Source organism: Neopsephotus bourkii, unplaced genomic scaffold (genome assembly GCF_033783945.1).
Source record: "Neopsephotus bourkii isolate Nb327-2 ecotype Australia unplaced genomic scaffold, CSIRO-AGI_Nbou_v1 NB_1768, whole genome shotgun sequence".
NCBI classification, from domain to species: domain Eukaryota; kingdom Metazoa; phylum Chordata; class Aves; order Psittaciformes; family Psittacidae; genus Neopsephotus; species Neopsephotus bourkii.
This window is the reverse complement of record NW_026902242.1, coordinates 7,864,087-7,884,905: the sequence shown is the minus strand read 5'-3', so window position 1 is coordinate 7,884,905 and position 20,819 is coordinate 7,864,087. Positions and strand designations below refer to the sequence as shown.

Here is a 20,819-nt window from a genome sequence, read left to right as displayed (position 1 = left end):
GCATGAGATGCACTTTGAAGCACTGCATATTTCCCCAGATGCTTGGATTCACAGTACCAGCAGAACTAAATTCAAGTTTTAAAAGTTGTGCCTTTTACTGATTGGCCCATGATGTCTTTTAAGGTGGTTGCTGAGGACTGAACGCTTACAGTCAGGGCAAAAGTGGTGAAGAAAAAACCTGTGCCATTTGCATTTAAAGCCACTTCTTAACAACACTCCAGTGAAAAAGACTCAGTAACCAAAATATCAAGAAGTTACCTTTTTCAGTTTATAAGTTCCTGAAACTGCAGAGCTTTACCTTCAGCCATCTTTATGGATTGAGTGGAATGCTTAATGAATGACAGTTTCTCTAAGTTATTCCCTAATCATAACCATATTCTACAGAGACCAGTTACAGCATCATTATTATCTCTTACTCTATGAACATGTTATGTCAGGTTAATAATGATTGCAGTGGGAAAGTGTGATCCAGCTCTCTGAAACCAAGATCTTGCTAACATTCCTGTAAATGATTGTAGGTGCATGAGTAATATTTCATGAGGGTTCATTTGCCTCTTAATTTCTAACTACCACCTTGAAAAGCAGATTCAAGAAGTCTATCTAGGAATTCTGCTTTGTGCAGTTTGTAAGACATGGCAGGAGTTCAGATCCTCACTGCAACATAAGTAACTGTGGTTGCTACAAACTGTAGCAGAGAGAAATACTTTCAGTCTAAAAGGAGACTGTTTCTTTTATGGTTTTCACAAATCACAGTCGTCAAGATGGTGGTGTAAATGCTTTCCTCTCAGTCAGAAATGATGGTGTTCCTGTTCTAGTCCTCTGAAGTCCTGTGTGGTGGCATCTGTTTCACTAGAAAATCCAATTACCTGGATACACTAGTCTGCTCTTTAAAAGCCTGTGCACCAAAGGTATGGGTATGAATGTTCAGACTATTCACAGTTCTAGACTGAGGCTTGTGAGTATTCAAGCTCACAGTTTTGCACTGTTTTTTCAAGTTTTACCACTCTGAGCTGGGAGTGCACTTGAAGCAATTACCTTCTGATGTGTGCTGCTTGTGGGCTAGCAGTGACAGCCAGGCACAGTGCCCAGAGACTGCTGTATCTTACTAGTGGTCAAATCTCATTCATATCCCAGAATGCTGAATCTCTAGGATGCTTCAGCCAGAGCTAGTTGGAAAAGAGCAAATGAATTCTGCTGCTGTTGTTATGAATGCAAATAGCAGTCTGCTTCTCTTGAGTAGTTGAAAATGTTGTGAAAGGCTCTGGTCAGTATTTGTCCCATTGAGGTGTTTCTCTTGTCACTTTCCCTTCATCATGCTGCTTCTCGGTGGTACCAGATGTGCCTTTGTAGGTGCTGAAATGCGAGCCCTAATGAGATAGCCAGGTAGGTGGGGAGGAAGCAGTAAGGTTGAGGGGTGAGCCCATCGGAAAGTAATCCCTTTTAATCTCTGGAAAATGGTATTTCAAAGAAACAAACCTGTAAAGAAATTTACAGAAATCTAGTGGCTCCATCCCATGAGATGTAAACCCATCTTTGGCACTAGATGAGTTTAGCCTGAACATAAAGGCCCTTTAACATGTAGCAATTAACGCCATAGATAGTAACGCTTATGAATACATCCAAAGGAAAGTGGAGTTATAATTGTGGGAATCACAACTTCAATTTTTAGGACTTCTATATTTGAAAACCCCTGCGAAATTGACAATTTTGGTCCCATTAACCACACAGAGACATACACAGAAACCAAACACCAAAGAGCGCACACAAGTGTGTTTAGTTTCCTTTATGCCTAGTGCGACAGCCTCAGAAGCAAGAGGGGAACTGAAAGTGTGTGTGTGGGGGGAAAATCTTTAAATGGTTTAAAAAAACAATCCTTGCTCTAAAATTTCGATTGCCAAATTTCATCACAGACTAATTCCTTGCAGCTGAGCTGCAAACCTCTATGAAAATAGGGGTTTACAGTGGAAACACTGACTAACTGTAGCTATGCAGACCCATGAATCATGACACTGTAATTATGCCTTACGATTTACCAAGCCCTGGTTTCTGCGTAGCTCATGAGTTTTTGCTGGTTGCTGGTTTGGGGAGCAAGGTCTTTTATTCTTGACTGTGGTTTGCTTCCTTTTGTTCGGATTATGTTGGCATGTACTTTTCAAAAAGCTTCTCTCTGAAGGGAGCTGGGCAGACAGCTATGATTAAGTACGAAATGATTGGGTGAGCTGTTTGTCAAAGTTATAAATAGGACACCACACAAACCCAACACTAATCTCACTGAAAGACAGATACTGGCAACATTTCTTAGTCATCTGTTCCTGACGCTCAGGGGAGAGCAGCTTCACTTCCATTAAGTTTTCAAACAGAATTTGCCTAAAATATATTTTGCTGGTGAAATTTTTGGCATATGCGCTGTGAGCCATGCTGAGATCTAGCGGGGCGTTGGAGTTTTAAATGTTCATCCCAATTTAATCGTGGTCCTCTGGGTCACCCCTCTATGTGGGGGTGAGCAGTTTGGTTCTTGTGGAAACAAATCTGTTCATGAAGCAGTTGTGGCAGGACTCAACTGGTGCCCTCATCTCATCATACTGCTGAATTAATTTCAAGGGTAGAAGAGAGGAGCTCTTTATGGATATCCATTTCATCTTTGGGTTTACAGGCAGCTTTCTGTAATCTGCTCCTGGAAGGTCAGATGGAGACATAAAAAGAAGGGCAATGAAACAGTTTTCACCTACGTGCATCTGCAACCAGAGGCGAAAGGCAGCATATTGAATTCCTTCTGCTGCAGATCTCTTGCACGCAGTGGCCAGAGGCTTCTGCAGGCTCCAGCCTTGATGCTGGTGCTTCTTAGTCCAAGTTTTTCAACAGATGCATCAGTTTTGTTGAACTGAAAGTCAGAGATTTCATGTTCCCACAAGATGACCCTGTACTTGCCATTTCCTTCCATGGTGGCTCAAATTGTAGGAAAGGGCTCACTCCACAGTGGTGCAGCACTTTTGCTGCTGGCCAAAATATTCATGAAACAAATAAAGCAAAGCAGTTACTGAGTAAGAACCAAGCATTTCTGGGGTTAACAAAAGCTTCAGGTTTCAAAGTGAAAAAGCCCACAGCAACCACGACTTGCCCCTTCAATCCTGCACCTTCCCACATCCCTGACAACACATACAGCAAAGAGTTTTGGAGGAGGTATAAGTGCTCCCAATTTATGACACAAGGCAACAGCTCTGCATAGGTAAAGTCTCTTGAAGTTTAAAAAAATACCTAAAAAAGGGTGCTACTGAGTTTGTGGGGTTCAGACAATTTGTGACAGGTATCTTTTCAGTTCTGAAAAGTGTTCACACATTTACGGGATTTCAGATTAACGAGTGTCATTAAACCTAGTTTCCTCAGTCTTCAGTCATACGCATTCTGGGTTTGTGAGCTCTCAGAATCGGATTCAGATCCAAGAACTTAGTTTGTTTAATAACTGTTTAAAGACAAAGGGGGCTTGCATACTCAGGAGGCATTTACATTGTTACCAGCAGAGCGGTTGAGGCTTCTTTTGGTTTGTTTACTTTCCCTTGGGAGACTTTTGTTGCTGGAAGGCCAGATCCTCCTTGCACATACACATCTTTCTACAGGAAGGGAATGAGATGCCCCTGGTGCTACCAACAATGCCTGTAGCTGTGCTCAGGAGCTGGTGTGCAGTCTTCTCTTGAGCAAGCTAGCAGCCAGGAGTGTAGCTCATTAAGGTGGGAAGCTTTGGCAGCCCGCTTCTGCATCGTGCCCATCCTCCTCTGGTGTGATACATCCTGCTTATCACAGCATCCTGCAAGGCTGACAGGGATAAGATGTAGGGAGTGTCTTGCAGGAGCCATGTGTTAAATATGTGTCTGAAACCCAGAAAGGTGGTATTCATGATTTTCACACCAGCATCTATTGAGATCTACTTGAGCAGCTTTGCTGGGGTTAGGAGGAAATGTTCTCTAAATGCTAACTTCTCCAGGTTTGTTATTTGCAATGAAATAGTTGGGAGGGGGCACAAGCACCCCTCATTCTTGAGCAACAACCTTAGAAGGTGGCTGAAGCTCCTTAGTTTTTTTACCCCAAAATAGCTCAAAGCATAGTATCACCATTTTCCTTGCAGGGCTTTAAGTAGGGTGTCTGGAAAAAAGACTTTTGGTTTTGATCAAAGTCTTCCTCAAGTTCCTAGCATGGATTATATGGATTACTGCCCCAAAGTTTTTTTCTTTTAAATGGAGAATAAACCAAAAGCCTTCACCTCTTTAATGTCTTAGTGGGAGCTGCATCTTTAATCCTCAGTTTATGACTGAGATCCCTTTTCGAGTCTGATCCCTCTGGCAGCAAGCTGCCAGGCCGTGGGGAAGAGATGGCAGTTTCTCCGGTAGCTATTTTTCTGAGAAGAAACTGGAAAAGATTCTGCTTAATGAATTGCTTCTCTTCTTCTGTAATAACGCATTTATGTTGTTATGAGGCCTCCAGTGAAGCTGCATCTGATAAGAGTGATAGGTTTCCAGTTTGATCTTATTTTAGATTGCAGCAAACTGAGGATAAAAAGACTCTTTGTTCCAGGAAGAAGGAAAAAAAAAGAGAACCAAAACATCTGGTGAGAAGCTGATGTGCTCAGGACAACTCTGAAAGCGGTTGATAGTGATGGATTATGACACACAACTTCAATACATCCCCACAAGTGTTATGTGACGAGACAAGATAATTCTTCCCTTGTCTAAGATGCTTTTTAAGAGTTTTCTGTTTTTTAGAGAAGGGGAGGGGAGAGACAGTGAACAGTGAGCTTCCTGTCTGTTTGTCCATGATCCTTGCAACTGGTTTAGCCTGAACTGAAGGCTTTATTTGGAATGTGCTAATTGTAGGCCATGTTCTGGGTCCCCTTTGAAGCCTTTTGTAATGGATCATTTCCTTTCCTGGAGCAGAGAACTGCTTACGAGCTCCCAGGGATGGGTCCAGTGCCCAGAGGAGGATCTGAGGAGCATTGAGTTTTGGTGTGTTCAGTCAGTTCTGCTAGATAGAGGTCCTTCATTGCTTGTGGTACTTGTGGATTTGGCTGTAATTCTTTCATTCCTCTCTCAAACTGCTGAAAAAGATCTTTTCTACTGAAAATTATAAAGCATCTTCTGCATTGTCCTTAAACACAGGCTTGGATCATTGCACCCTGTGCTTGTTGCTTCTGCATGCATGCAGCTTGGAGTCAGATGTAGAGCCAGGCCCTGATGAGAAACTGGGGGAGCAGAGTGATGGGAAGGGGTGTTCTGTTCCATTCAGGAAGACACTCCCAAACACCAAAGGAGCAACACGTGGGGGAAGTGCTCTCACGCACATCTTTTCAGTAAGAATCAAGTCTCTTGTTAGTGTTTGTGACATTTTCTCCATTCCCTTCCTTTGGGCAGTTTGCCATTGTACCATACACAGATGACATCAGGATGTTCAGACTGTCATTGCTGAAGGCACTCTTATCTACTCTGTACTTAATATTTTTCCAGGACATGAAGGTGTCTCTTTCTCCTCTGTTAATTAACTTTTTTTTGCCTATGTTTGCCTGTCTTATAAATTCCTCTGACATCAGGGTCTAGGATTAAACAAATTGATACCACGCTTCCAGTGTGCAGGTGTGACACTGAGCTGACAGCCTCAGAGCCTCAAGTGTTTCAGTGCACAAGCAGAGCAAATACAGATGAAGTTCACATTCAGCTTGTCCCTCACTCTTCTGCCCAGCTCCCTGGGAGTCATGCTTCAGGCTTGAACAGGCTGCGTTGGTAGGAAACAGGGCAGTCCCAAAGCACTCCCACTCATCAGTGGTTTCTGAGAATGGCATTTCTTAGTGAATCAATACAGGTATTTCTGTGTCAGGGTAATGGGATTATAGAACACTGCAAACCTGGTAGGAAGCCAACTCCATGCAGTAGCCAGATTAAGTTGTCTTATTTGGTTAACAGTGTTTTGTTAGTTTATTAAATCCTGGTAGGAGTAGGAAGGTAAGGAGTGGAAAGAGCAAATCTTACAGGTTATCTGCTCTTGGTTGTTCACTTCTGTTTGTATAATCCTGGTCTGAATGATGAGCTGCGGGAACAAGCATTTAATGTTTTGCTATTGTTTCATCTTAAACACGTGCATTGCATTAACAGAGTAAGCATATTCTGTAGCTATTTTTCCAGCTTGCTGATTTTATCACTGATGTGGAACATAGAGCTTGTTTTCTTTATCTGGAACGAAAACATTAGTTCATCTCAGATAGCATAAGCTATTTCATCAACTGTCAGATGGTAAGGCATTATAAAAGCTGCTGACACAGGACAAATTCAGACCTGTGTAGTGCAGCTTAAAAAGACTTCATGCCCTTGTTATCAGTCGCTTGAGACAGCCAGCTATTCCCTCGGCAGTGGCAAAGGAAATGGGAGTTGGTTGTTCTGGGGCCCAATCCCTCTCACCTCACTGAGGCTGAGGGACAACAACAGTGTGAAGATTCTTCTCCCAGGTGACAAGTGATTGAGGAAACGGCGTCAAGCTGCACCAGGGGAGGTTTAGACTGGATATGAGGCACAGTGTTTTCCCCAAAAAGGTGCTCAGGCACTGGAACAGGCTGCCCAGGGCAGTGCTGGAGTCACTGTTCCTGGAAGTGTTCAAAAACCATGTAGATGAGGCCCTCAATTACATGGGTTAGTGGTGGCCTTGGCAGTGCTGGGGAATGGTTGGACTTGATGGTCTGAAAGGTCTTTTCCAACCTCATTTTTATCCTGAGAGTGCTCCCTGGTGTGAAAGTGCAATAAAATGATTTCACATGAGTGCGGCCCTTCCTCCTGACCATGTTCTGCTCTGACTTCTTGGCCAGCCCATAGCTATGCCCCACCATGCATTTCCTAAGCCCAGGAGAGAACACGGCTTAGTGCATTTTGATCAAAGTGTGAAGATTTGCCGTACAATACTTTATATTCAGGCCTGCTGTGACTTCCCTGACATTAGGTGCAAACCCAAGCCAAAAATGATGTTACTCTTAATACAGAATCAGAAAATAGAAGGTAACATATTTTGCCGACAGCTGACTGCACATCAAAGCAGGAGCTCAGCTAACACCTGCCTTTGCAATAGGGGAACATTCCTCATCTGCAATGTCCTTCATAGAGCAGTCTGGTAGCTGGTTCGGTTTGATGTTAGCAGCTACTGGGAGAGACCAGCCATACACCCAGACACCTTACACAATATTGTGGGGTATAGGTTTGGAAGCAGCTTGCCAGCTGATGTTTCTCAGTGCCTCCAGAATGTAAAGGCTATCAAGAACTCAGTCTAGGGCAGTCAGCTGAGACTGTCTCCTAGTCCGAATGATTTTAGGGTACTCCCATTTCCTGTAGGAATTATCTGTGACAAGATCAGGTTTCAAGGTACTAGTGCTAGAGGCTGTGCTGTCAGTTACTTATCAGCATGTGCTAAATCATGTTCTCTTCAAAAGTATGTATTTCAAGAGAGATAGGGACAGGAACACCTGAAGCAGGAAAAGCCAGGAGGCCTAAGGAAGGGGTTTTACTTTCATTGCACTATCTTTTTGCAAGTTATTTTTTACATCTGAGCCACCTCCAGGCTCATTTTGCTTCAGCTGCAGACACTGTTACATGGTTAAAGAAAAGAAAAATGGAGGAAAAAGAAAGAAAAAAGGAGGAAAAAGACCCCAAACCATGATCTGAATTATATTGGTTTGTCCTGGCTGCGATACTCATTAGCCTGGATGGAGTTTAGGTGGCTGGGGGCTGTGTCCTGGCATGCCTGGCAGGGGGTTTCAGCAGGATGGGACTTCAGCAAGCCTGATTGCCTGTGCCATGTCCACCAAAAACCCCTGAGGAGGGGTTTTGGGCTGTAGGTGTCCTGGCATGGGGTCTGGACTGCGGCAGCTGGGGGTCAGTTTTGGTCTGGGAGCATGAGATGAGGTTTAGAGCAGTTTGGAGAGGGAGGGGGAAGAGGGGAGAAGAATCATGACAGGTTTATCACAGCCTGAAATAGATTAACCTCTGGGAGGAATGATTTTGTAATAATTTGCATTTAGATATTCTTACACATCCAAATAACCCCAAACCTTCTGCAAACATTGTAATGAATTCAATCTCCAACATCCTGTGAGAGAGATAGAAATAGCACTAGTTACATGGTTAAAGGAGCCAAGGACTCTTCTCTCAGTACTGCATTCTGATATTTTCTTGTCATTATCCTTCTGCCTGTTCCTTTCCACTTCAGGCCAGGTAATCATAAATGAGATATTTGTTCAATGCTGTTCTCATGTATTCTCTGCCTTGTCTCTGTTCCAAGAGATCATGAAGTCAGTGGGTTACATCCCACCCCAACTTCGGCAGCTTTTGCAGGAGAGCTGAGTCTTCCAGGGAGACCCAGATTGTGCCGCACATTTTGGGTGCCGAAGGCTTGGGCAAGCATATTGTTTTCTGAAGGGAAGCGGAGCATCCCAAAGTGTATCTGCTCTTACAAACGTATCTCAAATCCAGAGTGCTTAAGGCAGCAGGAGCTGGTATTAGCTGAGCTGTATCAAATGCACCCTGGGCACCCCTGTGCTCTGCTGCAAGACCTGATTAGATGAGGGGCTGCAGGACAAGGTCTGACAGAGATGACTGCATTTCAGTGACAGACTCATATGGGATTGTGTAATTCTCTTTGGGTCTGACCCAGAGTTGGCCTGAATCACTGGGACTGTATCCGTTATCTCCAAGCCCTCTGCTTGCTGCCAGTTTGACCTCTGCTGTTCTCACTTCCTTTCTATAAAGCTCTTCCCAAGGCTGGGATTATGGGCTCTGGAGCAGGCAGTTAGCAGTATATAAGGGGAATCTTGTCTGGCGCAGCAGCAGAGAGGAGAGCGCACACTGCACCTTGTAGATTTACTCCTCGTAAAACACCTCTAGCTCTCCACAGATATCTGCAGATAATCTGCCAAGTGAACCCAGGGATATTTATGGTGCAGCTTCGGCAATGGCATAACAGCAAGTCAGCAAACAAATGAACTTTGAAATGGAAGGAGAGCAAAAATACAGGCTGGAGAGTGTTTATTTTGGAGTCAATAGGAAAGGTTAAATCATAATGGTGACTGTTTCCAGGGTGGGTCAGGTTAGACAGCAGAGCAAGCAAAGCGTTTTCATAGTGCTGTGAGACTGTTTGGTGTGTGCTGAGTTTAAATTACAAAGACAAATGAAGACAAAGACAAAAAACTTGCTTCCCACCGAGATAAAGTGCTGTATTGCTGAGTACCACACAGGTGCCTGCAGAAAGCTAAGACAAATGTTGCCTCAAAAGGGATTAAAACGGCTCTGAGTTCAAGCATTAGAAGAATTCCACATTTGAGTCGCAAGGTGTATAAATGTAGGCAATGGATGTGACTTTTCCTTTGCTCTCTGTCTGTTTCCCGCTCTGTCTCTTTCCCTGCTCTGTTCGGCAATGCCAGCTGGCGGGAGGTTACTTGAAGCTCTGCTGGCACAGCGAGCTGTTGGGCTGATGCCATCCTGCTGGAACACACTCCCTGCTTTGCCCGGCACGGCGGCGGGGAGGGTTTGTCTGGTCATGTCATGTTGTAATCAGCGCGCCTCACACTTCTGCTCCTCCTCATTGTTCGTCTGGTAGCTCAGGCGCAGGACAGGGCCCTTCTTCCCGTCCACCTTCCTCCTGCGGGGAGGCCCTGCTTGTCCCCAGAGGCAACGGCCACACTTTCCACCTTCTTTTGTTTATAACAGGGATCCCCTCTGGCTGGCAGCTCAATGGACATGTGGTGTCTCCTTGCTGCAGCCGCCATGTTTGCGCAGCCTAGTTTGAGGCCCTGAGGAGGCCATTGCACAGCCAGGCCCTGCTGACGGTCAGCTCCCTGAGGAGCTGGTTCCCAGTGCTTTACCTTGGTTTACCACAGTAGGGCATTTGTGAAGGGCTGTTCGGGCCTTGAACCTGCAAGCCCTGGTGGGTTGTGCTGAAGGGAGAAGTGGCGGGAGCGCCTTTGGGTGCTATCGAGCGCAAAGCTTACAGCACCAGGGCCTCATCTGCACAAGCTGTTAGCCAGCAGTGGTAAAGGCAGTCTTAGGGAACCATTGGGATCCTCTGGGATCCATCTCCTTGTTTATAGGCCTTCCAGAGAGGCCAGGTGCTGAAAAGGCCTCGCTTTGTCCTGAGGACACCAAGGGCAGTGTGGAAGGGTGCACAGTGCAGGAAAACAACTGTCAGCACAACTTTGTTCCTCATCAGAAGCCCTGTGGCAGCAGAAATCAGGCAGAAGGGGCTGGACAAGAAAGTTTGCAATTTGCTGTGACACAAAACAAAGCTGTGTCTTGTCAGAAGGTTGCAGCTCCCTTTCTCTGCCTGTCTGTCACACATCAGCCATCCTCATGGTGCAGCATTACAGAAATGAGCTGTTGCAATAATCCAGTTTATGAAGGAAGGAAAGGCATAGGCAAACACTGTAACTTAAATTGCATTTGGTAGGGCTGGCATTGAGCTCTATATGGTGCTTGTTTGACTCTTAGTTTCTATAGTGAAGCAAGTTGCTGCTTCTCCTGTTGCTTTGATGTACTCATGGAGACTTTGATGGGGGGCCCTAACGAAAACAGGAGCCCACAAATATCTTGCTTGATCTCCTTTGCACCAGGAGCGTGGCACAGGCTTGATGGTGGGAGTTCCTCTACTACAAAAAGCTGGTGAGCAGCAATTCCTGTCACATAGGCAGGAGGCTTTTCCATCAGTGCAGGTGCACATGGTATCCTCTTTTCCAAGGGAAGGCTCACCCCAGCACCCTGCAGAGGCTGCTCCAGAGCACTCCGTGCGCAGGGACCCAAGGGCCAGCAAAATGCAAACTCATCCTGAATGGCTTATGCCTAAAATACATCAACTACAGAGCACTCCTGTCAACATCACTCTTGGTCAGGCTGCCAATGACATGGTGCTCACAAGGGTAGGACACATGCCCTTTCAGTTTCAAAGGCCCTTTAGCATAAAGCACCCATTTGCTAAAGGGTCTACACTGGAAATAGCTATGGACTTAAATGGGAAACTCTGGAGGACTGCGCAGGTTCAGGATTTGAAGCTGTTGAGACACACACAAAACATGATTCTAAAAGTATGTTTCAGCTCAGCTGTGATGCAGAGATAGCAGTCCCGTCTTACACCATTTGGTTGTAGTCCCAACCAAAGTATGTTAAGCATGGTGACTTCTTCATAATTTATCTCAGTGCATACTTGGAACAAGGAGGGGTTTTATTCTTTAAAAAGAAAAAAATCTCTTTTATTTTATTTTGTTTTTTATTTTATTCAGATGAATTCTTACTGCTGAGTAAGGAGAAACACGGGGTGTGTCTGCAGGTGAATGTGTCTTCCTTTGTAAGGATTCATGCGAACTTAGGCAATTATTTTTTAGCTGTTGCTGACTCTGCCTACGCAAGCACTTGCTTCTCCACAGTAAAGATGTTGCAGAGGGCAGGAAGAGCTCCCATACTGAGGAATTTTTCAATTGGACTGCCCAGTCCTCTTGTCTTTCCTGTCCTTCCCTGTACAAAGCATATATTCAATCAGGGCTTGTCATGGCAACCCTTTTTTGGGTGATTTTGTCTCTTTCTGGGAGGTAAGTTTTTCATAGAAAATGTCAAAACATGGAGGAGATTTAGTTACCCAAATTCTGTCTGTCTTTGAGCACATCTGTCTTTTGAAAACGTCTCACGAGTCTCACCTCTCTGGTTATGGGAGTGCCTTCTCAGGGTAGGTTGGAGGGGGTAGTTTGATGGGGAGCACGTTGGAGTTGGGGTAACTTCTTGACGAAGTAGTTTCAAACAGTTGTTCTGATACACCTGTTAAGTCTAATGAGGACAACCAATATGTCATTTAATCAGACCTCCATGTCTTCTGGGATTCTAGGGCAGACTTGGAGCAGGAGACACTTGTATTTCCCTTTTTGCCCCACGTATGAATTTTATCTCCTTCACTCACCCTTCCCTTCACAGTCTGGAGTGAGAAAATTTGTACCTGCCTTCATACCAACCGCTATGCTAATGCAAGATAACTCAAATTAGGGGGTAAACACACAAAGCCTGATGTAGGTCTAGGTTACTGAAGAGCTGGCATATTTTTATGCTATGTTCCTTTTCCAGACCTGGCCATTCAACTACATTTTCTGTCATTTTAGGGGAGCACCTGCGAATCTGCCCACAAGGCTATACCTGCTGCACCAGTGAGATGGAGGAGAACTTTGCAAACAAAAGCCGAAGTGAATTTGAAGCCATGATGAAAGAAGCTGGTCGCTCTGTGCAGATGACCCTGACAGCGCAGCACAGAAGCTTTGACAGTAAGTAAAACATACTCGGTTCCTCCCTGCTAAGGATCCAGACACTGCTTAACTTTCCAAGCACTGTTTGAGTCAGGAATTTGTGTTTGACACTCCTTCCTCTGCATCTTGCTCAAAAGTTTGTGTCATGTGTTGACCTTCAATAGGAATTGTACCTCTGGCAATGTTTTGCAAGACCCAGTCATTTTGAGAACTGTTTCAGTGAAGCCACTGAAGGAGGCTGGCAGGCTCTCATACCAACAAGTTGTGTATCTTGGCACTGACATAGCTTTTACAAGCATGTTGTAATTGAGTCTTACCACAGCAGCATAACATTTTGAGGTAGTGATGTAAAATTTGGCACTATGCCTTGAGCTGTAAGTTGAACAGTATGGTAGAGGTGACTGGATAGCCTACAGTAGATGGGGAGGGTTTAAGGAGGCATAGATTTTTCTTGTCCTTTCCATGTAGATTGCAAATGAAAAGGTTAGTTCACATTAGAGGCTTACAGTTTTCAGCTCCGTACATACATCAGGGATGTTGTACAGCAGTGAAGGTCTTAGAGACTGTGATATGTAAGATGTTGGGGACATATTCTCCAAAGTACAGTATCCCTCCTAACGTGCTAAGCAAAGGCTAAGGATAGCTCTCCTGCTTTTACTGTTCCCTAAAGAATCCAATCTGCAGTGCACAGTAAGCCTCAAGGTCTGAAGGCCACTGGAAATAAATGGTTTATTGGCAAAATTGAGATGACCTATGATTCAGAAACTGTATCTATTATCAGATTTTAAAGAAGGTCAGACATTCAGAATCACAGTCCTCCTAACTTTATCAACAGTCATCATTTGGAGTCACCGTGAAAAGGAGTTGAAGAAAGAAGCTATAATAGCTGTAAAGGTGGAACTGGAAACTTCAAGCAGTAGATAATAGATCTAAAGAAATAAGCCTGACCTTCAGGGGCCTGACAACCAAGATTAAGTGCTTTTATACTAAAGGAAAAGGCAATGCATCTCTGCAAAATACATTATAACTGTGTGGCCACGGTTGACCACAGCAAAGGCATTCCATTAAAAGCTCAAAATTAATTGATTTTCATCTGCCTTCAAGAGTGATAATGAGGGTTTTCAAAAGAGGCTTACAATGCTGGTTGCTCAGACTGGTGTCTGAATGGGACCTGGTATAGCTGTTGCTGAGCACACTCACTGACCTCTGAAATCCAGCCCTTCACAGGGTTAATGCAGAACCTCCACCAGCCTTGGCACCCTCTCCCTCCACTGCCTATTGCAGCATTGGCTGGTATATCTGCTTTTTATTTTTGCCACCGAAAAGAACATAGTTGTACAGCTATCAGTGTTAAGAGTGTAAAAGTTATTGGCAGCTTTGAGGATTATATGCATGAGCAGAAATTACCTGGTGAAGAACTGGCTTAACATTTGAGAAGAAGAACCAGTAAGACATTACATCACTGAATGATGTTTTGGTGCATTAGTAATAGTAACAGCAGTAAGAATAGTCGTAAGCAGAACCAAGTATATGAAAGGGGAATGCCTGTGCTGAGAAGTCAGAGCTGTAAGGGCTTTCCTTTGTTTTTGTTCCCCAGCATTTTACAAGAATAGAGCTTTATTTCTGTGCTGCATACGCAATTTTCTTTTAAGCATCAAACAAAGAAATTCTTCAATAAGCCAGGGCTTCCTTTGACAGACCATAATGCACAGATCATTGGTGTTTTGTAGTGGAAGTAACCTCACTTGAGCCCACAAGGCCAGGAAGTTGTCTCCTGCTCCCATTATACCTTTTTAGTTTGCTTAACTACGCTTACAATCAATATAGAGTATATAACCCATGCAAGACATGATTTAAAAAACAAAATCATATTGTGTGTGAGTTTCAAGCATGACTTTATGGGCAGCATTACTATTTTTTCCTTTAGCTACTGCACAGATGGTTTAAAATTGAGGGGAGGGACTTCTGGTGATGGGGCAATGGAATCACCTCAGCTCCTGAAACAATGCCGTAGAAACTGCCTTATCTTCCAGTTCATGCAATGAATCTGAGAGTTAGGAAGACTTTTTGCAGGTAATGCTGTTGAGAGCTGTTCGATAAGAGTATTTTAATGTGGGATTGACAAGTTCTAGTCTTTCTGCCAACGGATGCCTGGTTTTGCTGAATTTCCTTAGCAGCAGGTTAGAGTGCTAGGTTTGGGGTTGCAGAAGTATCGATGCACAGCTTGTCCTCATAATAGAGATTTAATTTTCAGCCTCAGGAGTGGGGGGAGTCTCCACTGCATGGGAATGTCCAACCCTTTCTTGTAGTACTTTCAGCCTGGAGATCAAATTATGCATATATTCTCTGGTAACAGGTGTGGCACATTGAACTTTAGGCCTGGAGCTGTCTTGTTTAGATTCATCACAGCAAATCTTGCTTCTGTAGTCTCACTGCTGATCGCAGGCAATAGTCTCTACTTGTAAATTGCCCTGAAGCTGCAGCTAGAAAATAGCAAGACCACAGCAATCTGCCTCTGAAGTAATACTCTTCATGCCAGTGTTCAACATTCTGCTTTGGAGAACAATTCATCCTTGCAGGTTGTGGTGTGTAGAGCCATAAATTGTCAGAGTGCCTCTGTAGCTCTGAGCTACAGCTTGGTCCCATTGCAAGGAATTATCTCTTATTTCAGTCTCAGTGGTTGCATCTGGGGCAAACACTTTGTGGCCATGAGCAGAGTGTCCTTTTTCTCATACAAAGTATTTTTAGAGAAAATATGCAGATGAAATATGATAGGAAGAGGGAGCGAGAGCAAGTGGTGCTTCGAGTGACAGTGAGGGGCTGCAAGCAGCAAGGAACAAGGCTGACTTTCTAGTCTTGATGAAAGCTCACTTGCTCAGAGTCTAATCCTTGTCTCTTTTTCCCCTTTTTCTCCACTTAAATCACTTGTTAATAATACTGCAATGCTGTGCCAATCTTTCCTTCCCAGTCGTTTTGGTACACTTAGCGATCGCTCCCTGTGTCACCGCTGACCTTTAGCTGTGAGCCAGCAAATCTGTCCTTTCAGAATTGTTTCATGTTTTCAGGAAATATCAACAAGCCAAACCCAAAATCTTGGCTTTTATTCCATCCTCCACAGTCTAAAAAGCAATTTGTAGCTCTCATAAATTCTGGGATTTTTAAGCTGTGGCAATCAAAAGCGGATTAAAAATTATGTGTTTCGTAGGTGGCTGCTCATTGGAAAGCTGATGTCATGTGAAAGCTTTCATAATGTCCAATGTTGGTAGCTGGAAATGGCATATGCTGAAACACAGACTGTGCAGATAATTAACAGTATTTGAGAGTTAGGCAGTTACATATTTCTTGTAGAGATGAATCATACTTCTAAATGTTACAAGGTGGGGAACATACTAGAAGCTGTTACACACTGATGGTTAAAAGTTTAGAGATTTATAAAGGCTCCTTGTTCAAGATTCAACAAAAGGTGTCTCTGATAGAGGAACTGACTGATTTAGTACGTAAGTTTTCAGCCCCTAGGAGTATTTGGGGAGAGAGGCATATATATTTACATATAGTAAATTTATGTATGCATAGTACATATTTACATACAGTGTAGATGCTTAAGGCAACTGAGTAAGCCCAACAGGAAGACCTGTGTCGTACCCCACTGGCTTTAAACCCAGACTACAAAATCCAGAGATGAATCCAAATTTTGCAGGTATTTTCTCAGTTGATGATAACACAAACCAAGCCCCACATTTTAAAGTATCTGAATTTGGTGGCCCAGATTTGGCCCAAAAGGTGCGTTCTGAAAGATGTGGAACTACTCTGTGCAGAAAATGACTGGCACAAGACCGAAGCAGTGGTTATCTGAGCCACAGGGACTGCAGTGCCTGTGTCCCAAACTTGTTGCCTCAACACAACTGCTCCACACTTGCCATGTCCTGCTGCCACTGCTCAGATGTGAGTGTTCCGTGGAGGCACCGTGTGGTTTGGCCTTGGTGAGGTGCTGTCTAAAAGTAAGTGTTTATGTAGAAACATGAAAGAAATCTTCTAGGAGCTGGTTGTAGCTCAGAATATGGAATTGCTGCTGTGTTTTGAAATCAGTTCCTTTGTTTCAAAGGTTGTAGAACAGAGCACTTTGGAGTCAGTGGTGTCCCTCTGGCAGTGCCAGTGTACTGGGTAAGTTTGCTGCCTCCCACTGCTCCTGGCATTGGCACTGGCTGCTCCCTAGGGCCTAGCATTCAAATTTGGACTTCAAATGTATTGCTTTTGATCCAGAAACCCATAATTAGCTGAGAACACTCTTTTCTTGTGGTAATGCTCCTCACTGCGGTTCTGCCCCTGAAGTTGTGGTGTGTGGCCTCAACTGGTGGCTTTGGCCATGGGCTCAGCTCTGTGGTAGAACGCTGACCTCTGGGGCATCTTCAGACATGGTGGGGACACTGGGGGTGACTTGATGGCTCACCTTATGTTTTGTGCCTCATTAATTGTTTTGTGCCCTTTCCTGCATTGTCTTGGGCAGCATCATTCAGAAGCAGCCCAGTTGTCCCCTAGCTTCACCTTTGTGGTGCATTATTAAAAGTACTTGTAAGAGGGGCTATCAAAGGTGGTTTCTGCGGCTCCTCCCTACTTCTCTCCCTTAGGGTTGGTTTTGGGACAAGATAGAAAGAGAGAGAACATTCTTTAAAAGGGAAATAAAAAAGCAGGTTCCCAGGCAGACACAGGACAGAGAAACAAATAATGGGGTTCCCTTGGAGGCCTCCTTAGGAGGGAGGCAGCAAGCACCCATACTTACCTCCTTCCTTCCTCACCCCCCTCCCCCCGAAGGAACCACCTTAAGAAAAGCCCTGCACAAAGCAGGATTGATACTCGTTGGGCTGTCACTCCCCTTGCAGAAAGAAGATGCTTTCATGTGTGGTGCTGAGCATCTCATTTGGTATTTATGCTTTCCTGGAATGGGGTGCGGCATCTACTGAGGCACATTCCTGGGCTAGGCAAGATTAATCCTGACAGGTAGCTGCCTCGGGGCAGCAAACACTTAGGCTCACCTGTAACAGCTCCAGCACCTGGAGTTTTCTCTCCCCTCACAACCACTTCTCTTCACATTTAATCTGCAAGGCTCCATTGCGTGCTGCAGTGTACATTGCAATGAGCATGCAGCACTTCGCATAACAGATGGCACAAGCACGACATTCTCTTCTATAGAAAGAAAAGAGAACAAAATAAGGCAGTGGCTTGTGTGAGAGAGCTGCACTGTGGTGCCTCTTGCAAGGGCTTGCACACTGCAGGAGATGAGCTGCTTCATCCGTGCAGATTAGGTAGAAAAGGTAGATCAGGCATCTCGGTTTCAGCAGCTGCCACCATGTTTTGTCCCACACTCAAACAGCTGCCTCTGAGTGCTCAGAGAACAGTGAAATGTACATCTGCCAGGGGACAAGAAATAAAGCACCTGCTCTTCCAAGATACTGGATGACACAGGCATATTTTGCAAGAAATGAGTGATGTCCAGATAGTCCTTTTGGAAGAAAGTGTCTATTTTAACATTCAGGAAACAATGCGCAGATCTCTTTGAAAACCTCTGATTTCACAGAGCAATCAGCCAAATTTTATTGCAAGCACTGGATGTTGCCTTCAGTGACTGAAGAAGCATGACACCCAGATGGCTGGGTGGAGGTCAGAGCAGTGGAACAGGAGATGAACAGCTGAGGTTTTTCTGCAGTGGCTCTTCAGAAGAGCCTGTGTCTTGAACCAGTTGACACTCAGCCATCTTCCAGCTGGCTTACTAGTTTCCACCAGTATCCACATGAAGCTCTTCAGCTCAAAGAAACATAGGTCCTCTGAATCAGCTCTTGAGTTGGTAATTCCCCCCCAGCTTGGCATTTGCCAAGAATCACATCTCTGTTCCTAGCCAGGTGCTGCAGTAATTTGGGAGCATCAGGGGTTTCAGTGGTAAGGTGCTGTCCCCACTTACAGATCGTCATGCACAATGTGCTACTGAAATATGTGGCATGTCCTGACATAGGAGGTTGTGTTATTTTGAGTACTTCGAGGTGTCTGCTTTCATTGGAGATGATCGAATTACTTTGTTCTTTCTCACCAGAAATGTTTGCAGCAAACTGTTGATTCTTGATTAGTTATTGGCACTGAAGTAGCACATCCATAGGGCCAAGAAGTTCGTTACTGTAGTTCACTGCAGAGCATCCTGCCTGTGTGGACTCAACCTGTGGTCCAAGGACTTTGTTTAAAAAGGCAAAGCAAACCAAACAAAAAACCAAACAAAACAAACAAAATGCAAAACAAACAAATAAAAACCAAGTTTGGGTGAGTGGACTCTGGAGGGAAGAGATGAGTGAGATATTGTGTGATAGGTTTGTGCTAGAGGTGTGAATAGCTCAAGTCCCTTGGCTTTGGGTAACGTGCAGGAGTACCAGCAGCCCCCCTGGTTCATAAAATGCAGTGATCCTCTTCCAGTAAGACAGCAAAAGACATCATGTCATTCCATTTTAAAGGGGTTTATCAACCAAGACCTTTCCATACATTCGTTCTCAGCACCCCGAGCCAGAGAGTAGGCACTGGCTCTAAATACTCTTAGGGTCATTGGTAGAAGTGGAATTTTATGTAAGGTCCCTTCCAAAGCAAAAGTAATGATCAAAATTATAAAGAAGGTCTGAAAACAACTTGTATAAATGGGAGCAAGGGTATAACAGAGGTTTTTGGCATCTGGTAACCTGTGTTAGGGGAGTTGGGCTGGTTTGTAGAGTGTAGCATGAGTACCAGCAGTACCAGTGGAAGCTTGGAGCTGCTCTGTGCCTATGAAAACTATGCTAGAATCGATCTGTCTATGGGGAAAGCCAAAGATAATCCCTCTTTGTGGTAGAAAGGGGTGAATGCCTTTGCTGATGGACATTTCACCTGTTTTGTTTTTTTTCTTGGCTGCTTAAGGGTGCTTCACTTCTTCCCCCCAGTCTTGCTTTCCTATTCTCATTTAATTTCCTCCCTTTAGACCACCACAGCTTCTTGCATTTAAACGCACAGTTAACATGGTGAAATATATGTGCAGAGCTTTTTCCAGTGCCTCACTTCCCTTCCAGGCTATGTTGGGGTATTTTAATTCCATTTCTTGTATTTTCTGAAATTAGCCAGTCAAGAGGGAAAAAAAAACCCTCATTTTACGCAGCAGTTCATAGCTACTTCTGAAGAAACAGTAGTATTAAGTCATTCTCATTAAACTGCAGATTTGGCCAAAACACCTTCTAAAGCACCCTTTTATTGGTTACCTAGCTTTATTTTCTGCATGCTTTTGACCCCATCTGAACTTTTGTCTCCATCTGAAACAAAATTAAAATAGGAGAAATTACCATAAAGAGAGTAATGAAAATTGCTTGGATTTTCATTCTTACACATAGAATGAGGGCTGTCATATTTTCTCAAAGCAGTACAGTCAAGAGCCTGAAATTATTGAAATTCATCTGCTTGGAGATGCTAGTTAAGGGAGAGGATCAAATATATGACAATAAATTTATATATATGCATATGTAGACAGGTTGTGTTTATTTCAGTTGACATGGGGCAAACCCCAGTTTCATGAATTGCTGTATTCTCTACAGTATTATTGGGAACACATATTACAGTATTATTTACGTGTCAAGAGGTAACAAGCCTGGTAATTTGACTTGGGAATGCCACAAATATCTAGTTAAATGTGAATGCTAAGTTGTGGTCTCCAGCTGTTCTTAAAAAGAAATAAAGTTCCAAATGATGGAAAAGAGCATCTTCGTTGTGAATACTGGGGGCTTCAACCTTTTGTATTTCATTCCCAGCAGTGTTTTGCAAGTAATGCACTGCTGAGCACCCCAGTGGTGCCTGCCTCTGCTCTGAAGGTTCAGAAGCCGTATGGCAGTGATAACAATAAATAAACCAACCAAAGCCCCCAACCTCCCTCCCCAAAACCCCGAGACAGCTGTGAGCTGGGGATCACACTGTCAGTTAGAGGCTAGGGGAAATCATGTTCATTAACAGTTTAAGATGAATATTGAGTCTGGAATCAGGTTTTGACACACTGGAGATAATTGAGCAGCTTCCTACAGCCCCAGCAGTGCAGCGATTCACTTATAAAATGCAACCTCTGTTTTAATTATGCTAAAAATGAATAAATTGGTCCTCAAGGGCTAATGAATGCCAATAAAAGTATTGCACGGCAGCCTGTAGTAAACTTGTCATGGAGGAAATGGCTGGAATTTACCTTCCTGAGAGCAGGATTTCGGTTCTCTTCTGGTGGACCCATCCATGCTCAGTCATTACAAAAAGCAACGGTGTAGCTGAAAATACCCAAGAATAATATATAGCATATAATTTGTTTGCTTTGTGCTTTATTTGTGACATCTGAGGGCAGAAGTAGAGCATCCTGTTTGTCTTGGTTCACTGTAAATCAAGAACTTGTCTGTATCTTTGTTCTCCAATTTTGGCTCCCAGTTAATAGTGGTGGAGGGGAGGTGGTGTTGCTTCTGCTCTAATGTTGACTGCTTTGGCTGGCATTAAGAGCCTG

At 44.1% G+C, this 20,819-nt stretch overlaps 1 protein-coding gene across 2 annotated transcripts in view; it reads left to right on the top strand.

Moving 5' to 3' along the window:
* The window catches only part of GPC1 (glypican 1), a 196,860-nt gene that overhangs the window by 87,644 nt on the left and 88,397 nt on the right, over positions 1-20,819 (top strand). For both annotated transcript variants that reach the window (XM_061378930.1, XM_061378931.1), the window contains exon 2: positions 12,152-12,310. In XM_061378930.1, the coding sequence (XP_061234914.1) occupies positions 12,152-12,310 (159 nt within the window). The remainder of the gene's footprint in view (positions 1-12,151; positions 12,311-20,819) is intronic.